The 7,604-nt window shown below is 43.7% G+C and overlaps 1 protein-coding gene across 3 annotated transcripts in view; it reads left to right on the top strand.

The window, feature by feature from the left end:
- Positions 1-7,604, top strand: part of HYDIN (HYDIN axonemal central pair apparatus protein) — a 346,689-nt gene that overhangs the window by 217,245 nt on the left and 121,840 nt on the right. For all 3 annotated transcript variants that reach the window (XM_084757699.1, XM_084757700.1, XM_084757698.1), the window contains 2 exons: positions 1,308-1,445; positions 6,863-7,040. In XM_084757699.1, the coding sequence (XP_084613825.1) occupies positions 1,308-1,445; positions 6,863-7,040 (316 nt within the window). The remainder of the gene's footprint in view (positions 1-1,307; positions 1,446-6,862; positions 7,041-7,604) is intronic.

Genomic DNA, 7,604 nt, shown 5'->3' with positions numbered 1-7,604 from the left:
CCTTGGTGGTTTTGTTTTAGGTTTGAATTTTTTTTTTTTGAGACAGAGTCTATCTGTGTACCCCTGGAACTCATTATGTAGACCAGGCTGGTGGCCTCAAACTCATGGAGCCCTACCTGCCTCTGCTGCCTGATTACTGAGGTTAAAGGTGTGAGCCACCATGCCCAGCTGTTAAGCCTTTCTCTTAACTGATGCTCCCTACACATCTGACGGTAATCCCCCCTGCCACCCTCCCCCCCACCCCGCCCTCCCCCCCAACCCCCCCCCCCCGTCAGCTCTCTATTTAGTTGTGGCCAAGCTGGTTTACCCACTGCCTCTAATGCACCCCAGCCCTTTCTGCCTGCACATTTTCTCCTATACTGTTCTCCTCACGTTCCACTCTGCCACCCCCAGGCCTGTTCATTCTGTCAGTCATACACAGCTCAGCTCCTTTCCACAAGCTTGCTTTGTCCTTCCCTTCGCCCGGCACTCACCTCAGCCACAAAACGCTCTCTAACTGGGGTAGGGGCAGCAGCCAGCTACTCCTCTGTGTGCTTCCTTCCACTTAGATGTTGTGTTGTGTACTCAGAGACTATACTTCTTAGCCATTTTTACTGCATTTGATTCCTGTTATATTGCTATAGCCTGTAGAAGTTATGGAATTGCTTGTGTGCAGTTATGTGTGTAGATTGAAGGCTGCACCTCCACTCAGACTCATCCAACACTGGCTGCTGAGAATCTTCTCTGCTGTGTTACCCAACTAGAATTTGCCTTTCTTCTTTACCTCCAGGGTCCTCTGATAAACTGGTTTCAGTTAGTCTCTTCAGCTTTGCCACCCTAACTGTACCCCATCCTATCTAAGACAGCTAGTTTTGCCCTGGTTTTACATAGGAACCCCCAAGGTAGGCCTCAGTTTGGGGATGCTAAGCCTACCATATGAGCTGGTGAATTATACTAGCAAATCTCAACTGGCAATGTTGTGCCTATGGTTCCTTATGTAAATGGGAAAATTCGTTCTAGAACATTCCAAATTTAAATGTTTAATAGGATAAAATCAGAAGCAAATCCTCATTATTTCAGAGAACTTATTTCAAGATTCTTTGGTACTTATTTTAGAAAAGTTACTTGAAGATTCTCCAGGGAGCCTCCTGCCCCTGCAAGTCCCTTTATGGTGCTAATATGTGGATTGATAAATACCTTATGGAATGCAGGAGGATGTGTCCGGGAGGTGGGGGGTGGGGGGTGGAGCACATTTATTGATCCCTTTGTCAGGGTGATAGGAGAATCCCCTGGACAGACGACAGCCCTTCTTCCCACTCTCTCTCTAGCTGTTTGACCATGTCACAGAACGCGAGATCACACTGAAAAACATCGGGAAAGTTGGCTTTGAGTTCCAGGTCCTGACGAACTACCAGTCTTCGCCCAGGAACCTTCTCCCGGGAGTACCGCTTATCCTGCCTCTGTCGGTGAGTCAGAACGGAGAGGGCTCACGCCAAGCCGTAAGCAGGGCAGGAGAGCATCACTTGCCTGCGCCTTGCTTTTCAGTTAAAACTAAAAACTTGGAGTCCGATGTGGTGGCACATACCTGTAATCCCAGGATTCAGGAGGAGGCTGAGACAGAAGGATCAGGGAAACTTGAGTCTTGGCTACCTAGCAAGTTTGAGGCCATTCTGAGCCTACGTTGATAGATGGATTGATGGGTGGGTGGGTAGACTGGTAGACAGACAGACAGACTTAAGAACTCTTGTTCATTAAACACACATTTACCAAGTACCTATTTCCAGGTACAACAAACACATGATGAACCAGTTAGATGCAGCTGATGACTTGTTCCCCATGATGATAAATTTACTTTGAGTCAGGTGAGGTGGTACACCTTTCAAATCCCAGGACTCTGGAGGCAGAGGCAGGAGGGTCTTTGTGAGTTCGAGGCCAGCCTGGTCTTCAGAGCAAATTCCAGGACAGCCATGGCTACACAGCGAGACCCTGTCTTGGGAAAACAAAAGAAAACAGTGCAGAACTCAGGCCGAGGAGATGACTCAGTGGTTCAGAGCACCTGTTGCTCCTGCAGAGGGCTGGGGTTTAATTCCCAGCACCCACGTGCCAGCTCATAGCTGTCCATAGCTCCAGTGCCAGGGGATCTGATGCCTTATTTTGGCTTCCATAGGCACCAGTCATGTGCACGGTGCCCAGACATACATGCTAGCAAAGCACTCCCCCACATATTTTCTATTTTAAAAATAGAAAATATTTTTAAAATGTGGACATTGTATTCATATGTGTAGCTACTTCCACAATTTCACAATTTTCACTATTCTCTAAGTGACCTAGAATGATATATTTCTTTTCATTTACAAAGTACTATACTTTAACGTCTTATTATATTTATTTATTTTGGGAGGAGCCCGGTGCACCTGTGTGGGTAGGAGGGCAAGGTTTAGACTCAGTGCTTTTCTTCCACCATGTGGATCCAGGAGATCCAACCTCAGGTTTGGTAAGCATCTCCGTCCAATGAGTCAGAGATCAACTGGTCCTCTCAGCCCCGACTTAGCAGATCAGTTGTTGTATTTAGGAGCCTAAAGTGACTTTTTAACACTGCTGAACACAAGAACAATCATGTTTCTGAGACTATGGGGTGCAAGTGATGATGAAGCTAACCAGATAATTGCAGCATCTAAATCTTCCTATTGTTTGTTTGCTTGCTTTTCCTAAGACTAAGGGGTATACAGAAAGGGTTTGCACTCCTCCGCCTTTACTTTGAACCCACTTTACCTGGTCTCAAGATTGCAGTTTCTGGGTGTCTTGCCTCATGCCATTTGTCATAGTCTGTTTCATTTAGGTTGCTCACTCATAAAACAGGTGTCATTAAGTTTTATTCTTTTGCTTTTGTCTTTCATTGGTATAGTTGAGATGTGTGGTATTCTTTCCTTCCTTGCATTTTCTCTATAAAGGCTTTCTAAATGTTTTTTTTTCTACCTTTTTCTAATGACCACATTTTCTTTTTTTTTCTTAAGTTTCTCTTTGCTAGCATTTGAGTTTATATGAGTCCTGTTTGTGTGAAATGATGCAACCCTGTGGAGACAAATTTGGCAATATCTACTAAAATTACTCTTTGGTCAAATTTCTCAATCTAATTATCGTAAATACATGTCCCCACATTTGCAAAATGAAATGTGAATAAGGCTGTTTTCTTCATAAACTGTAGTGACAGTATCAAAAAAGAGAGACAAACTGTATGTATTAAGGTGTTAAAACTGCAGAAAAATATATAGCAGTTAAAAAGGATAATTAATCTTCATTATCTACTTGATTGGCTTTATAACCACTATGGAAACAAACCTGTCTTGTGTGTCTATAGAGGTGTCTTCAAAATGGTTTAATTAAGGAGCTGCAATGTGGGGGATCAGAGGCTGCCCCACACCATGACGGACTATGTCTCTTCTAAAAAACCTTCCTTCCATCCTTCTGTCCCTCTGCCCTCTATCCCTCCCTTTCTTCTCCCCTCACATCTCATTGCCTTTTTTTTTTTTTTTTTGGCCAGGTATGAAAAGAATAGCTAAGGCAGGAGCATAGTGTCCTGTGGGACTCCCTGGTGGGCATCCTCTCAGGTGTGCCTGGCTCGCATGCTTCCTCCCTTTGCTGATTTCGCTTTGTGCCTTTTGGTTGTAATTCATCATAGTCCTGAGAGTCATCATAGTCCTGATGATGACTCATTGCTGAGTCCAAAAAATCTTCCTGGAGAAGGTGCATACGGCATTTGAATAAGTGAAAACAGTCACTTCAGTTGATAAACTATACCTCCCACCCCCCACCCCCAAACACACATGCTAACTAAGAGTCAGCCTTGCAAGAGGCCTTTCCTACGATCCAGGGCCTTGACGCTGCTGTGCTGGCCCTCCCTTTTTTTAGCTCAGGCTTCTCTTTATGTCTGAATGAGATTTTTCTCTGTATGTTTTTCCTTCCCTGTACGCCAGCTTTCCTGTTATGAAGCCAAATTCTTATCATGAAAACAAATCTTTTCAGAATGCAGAGCTGTCCACGCATATTTAGTGTATAACAAAATGGAGGCATTTCCCCAGCAGGGCTGCACGAGAACCGTGTTATTGGGAAAATACATTGCTAAGCTCTATGGAGCTGGAAGCTGAGACCCCCTTATCCCAGAACCCTGAGCACAGGAAGCATGGCTCTGCAGGAAAACAGGATTTTGTGGACTGCCCAGGGGAGGAATGAGAAAAAGAGAGTTTAAAAGATGTGAAGATAAACCGCCCAGCTCCCGACAGAAGCATGGCAGCCTTTGCAGCTGGACTAGGCCTTGACAGGACACACACACACACACACACACACACACACACACACACACACACAGACACACACACACACTGACTTGTGAGCGTGAGAGTCTTATGAAATTCAGTCCTGAGTATCACTAGCATATTGAAATAGCATAGAAGGAAGCAGAAGAGTGGCGGGAAAGAGCAATTCCTTCTCACAGGAGTTGTGGCGAGCAAGTGTCACTGTCAGTTTTGGATTTGAGATAAGTTTATTGACTCTGCTGGGATTGGCGCATCTCCAGTTCATGTGTATTAAATAAATTACAGATCGATACATATCAGTATGTTGTCACTGGTTTTTTTGTTTTGTTTTGTTTTTTGTTTTTTGTTTTTGTTTTTTTGCTGTGACTTTTTTTTTTCTTATCCTTATTCAGTAGTTTTTCTTGTAAGAATATATATCATCCCTGAAATTAAATAAAAAAGTAGACTAGGGAGGTTTAAAAAAAAAAAAAAAGAGGCACTTTTGGTGGTCCACACTTATAATCCCAACCCTGGAGAAACTGAGAGAGGCATATCCCTAGGGCTCTCTGGCCAACCTACTTGGTGAATTCCAGGCCAATGAGAAACTGGGCCTCCAAAACCAACATGTATGCCCCGAGGAATGACACCCAAAGTTGCCTTCTTCCTTACACACACACACCACGGGTTTGGGGTGGGGAAAGGGAGAGAGAGAGAGAGAGAGAGAGAGGGAGAGAGAGAGAGAGAGAGAAGTTCAAAAATTATGAAGAGCTCAATCAGAACGAATCATAAACATTTCTGTAGCTAAATTTTGCCAGTATTATTTTCCCAGTTGAAATTCCAGTCACGTGTGTAACTTATTGTCAGTCTTATAATTGTAGTCATGTGACCCTCACAACTTGTAGCTTCTGGTTGCTAAACTACAGGTTTATTTTCACCTCCTTCATAATTTCAATGCCTCAGTAACTATTTTATGTGCACAAAATGAATCTATGCAGATTGTTGGATTCTAAAAGCATAATAACTGTCAGCTATCATTGTTAATATGGACTGTGGTAATATACGTGTGTTATGGATGGGTATGTATGCAGTCAACTATATAACATGCCCTTGGGGGCCTGTCCTGGATCATCCTATCCCTATGTGCTTGTAACCAAGTTTGCTATTTCTGAAGCTTTGCTTTAAAACAGCACGATTGGGACTAAAGAGGTGGCTCAATGGTTAAGAGCATTGGCTGTTTATCCAGAGGACCTGGTTTCAAATGCCAGTATCTACATAACCATATGCAACTTTAGTCCCAAGGAATCTGATGTCTTCTCCTGACCTCCACAGGCACCACCATATATGGTCCACAAAACTTATACACATCCAATAAAATAACTTAAATGGTACAATTAGATGTAATTCTTGACAACTTGCTTTTTTCACCCAGCATTATGATTTTTAAGATTCATCAGTATTGTTGCATTGTAGCAATAGTTTCTTCATTTTCACTACTGAATAATGTTCCCTTTCTAGCCCTATTGAAAGTAGTTTTCCAAAAAAAAAAAAAAGAGTAGTTTTCCAGTTTCCATTGAAACCACATTTAGTTGTAGAAGGTGAGTTAGCCAGTAGTTTCTCATCAGAAACAACTCCACTATGAATTTCCCCTTACATACCCCAAAGGGAGGTGTTTTCCTAGGGACTTCTGCCCAGAGTGACATTGCTAAGTCATAAGCTATGTGTACTGCCCACTTTACATGAGGACATGAAATGTTTCCTTCTGTTTCTCTGTGTTGTGTTTAGTCTTTTCTGACTAGTCTTTTCTGACTAGTCTCAGTGGCCCATGCTGGCCTTGAACATAAAAATCCTCCTGTCTCCACTGAGTACTGAGACTCTATTCACACGCCACTATGGCTGACTTCTACACTGTTTCCCTGTGTGCCTGTTGCTCTTGAAGCCTCACAGAGGTAGAGAGGCATCTCCTGTGAGGCAGGTCCTCACCAAAAGTTGGTAACTTTTTACCAGCCTCGTGGTTAAAAAGGAAAAGTTTAGAGTTTCCTTTATGAATTAGAAAAGTGGGTACTTTCCCTGTTTTAATCCCGAACCAAACAAATCCTGCAGGTGGTATCACCGCACCTGCTTTCAAATTACACTACAGAGCCAGAGGGATAAAAGCAACATGGGATGGATGGGCAAAAACAAAAAACAAAAAACCCAAACCAGAACATACAAAGAGACTGACAGAACAGAATTGATGGCCCTATAATACTCATCAAAGAAAAGATAGCATCTTCAGCAAATGGTGCTGGGAAAGCTGGATTTCAATGGGTAGAAAAATGAAACTAGATCCTCTTCTCTCACCCTTCACAAAATCCAAGCCTAAATGGATCAAAGACCTCAACATACAACTTGCTAGACCGGCAGGCTGTGGTGGTGCACACGTTTAACACCAGTGTCGGGAGGCAGAGGCAGGTGGATCCCTGTGAGTTCAAGGCCAGCCCGGTACTGCAAAATCACTAAAGGGAAAAAAAAAAACCACTTGTCAACTTTATAGGTACAGGAGAGAGCCTTCTGCACTCTGTCAAGCTCTCTCTGATCTCTTTACCACGCAGGGGTTCATCCAATCAAAAAAGGAGCAGGTGTTGAAAGTTTACTACTTGCCTGGGATACCTGAGGTTTTTCAAAGAAGCTTCCAGATACAGATCGCCCATCTGGTCCCAGAAAATATCACTCTGTACGGAGAGGGCATCTTTCCACGGATCAGCCTTGACCTGCACAGGAACCTCCGAGGTACCGCCACTCACTGCAGGGACTTACCCCCCAGGGGACAAAAACTACCAGTGTTTTCTTTAGCTTTGCTTTGCATCTTTGAAGGTTGGTGGCTACTTGCTTTGTTTGGTCATTTTGTTTGTTTGAAAAAAAGTCTTCTCTAATAATCATGTGTTAAATTCGACTCAAGCTGTGGCCGTTGCAAGTTAAGATGCCTGGCCAATTTTGCCATCACTGACGTCCCTATTAAAGGGTCAGCAAATGCCCTCCCCCCAGAGGTGGTGACACTTGGGCCAGTGTGTATTCCTTCAGCCGAAATGTCTCTCCCAGTCTCCTGTCCCAGTAACATGCTTGGCATTTTTGTGATGGAGCTGGAGTGTGGTGTACAGTCAGTAGAGCTTTCACAATAGAACCTTCACAGGAAAGCAACCAGAGCCTTTAGGGGTTACAAGCTTAAAGGCAGAAACTAGATACTATTAGTTATTTGCCCATGTGACTAGCCCCATGTGGTCCCCAGAGCTGCCTTCCTGTGCCAGGTTGGTAATTCTGGCTTGGTAGGTACCAATACTTGGCTTTCCGGTCCTT

The sequence above is a fragment of the Acomys minous genome (genome assembly GCF_964271855.1).
Source record: "Acomys minous genome assembly, chromosome: 14".
Lineage (NCBI taxonomy): Eukaryota > Metazoa > Chordata > Mammalia > Rodentia > Muridae > Acomys > Acomys minous.
The sequence above is the reverse complement of the archived record's forward strand: the minus strand, read 5'-3'. Positions and strand labels throughout refer to the sequence as shown.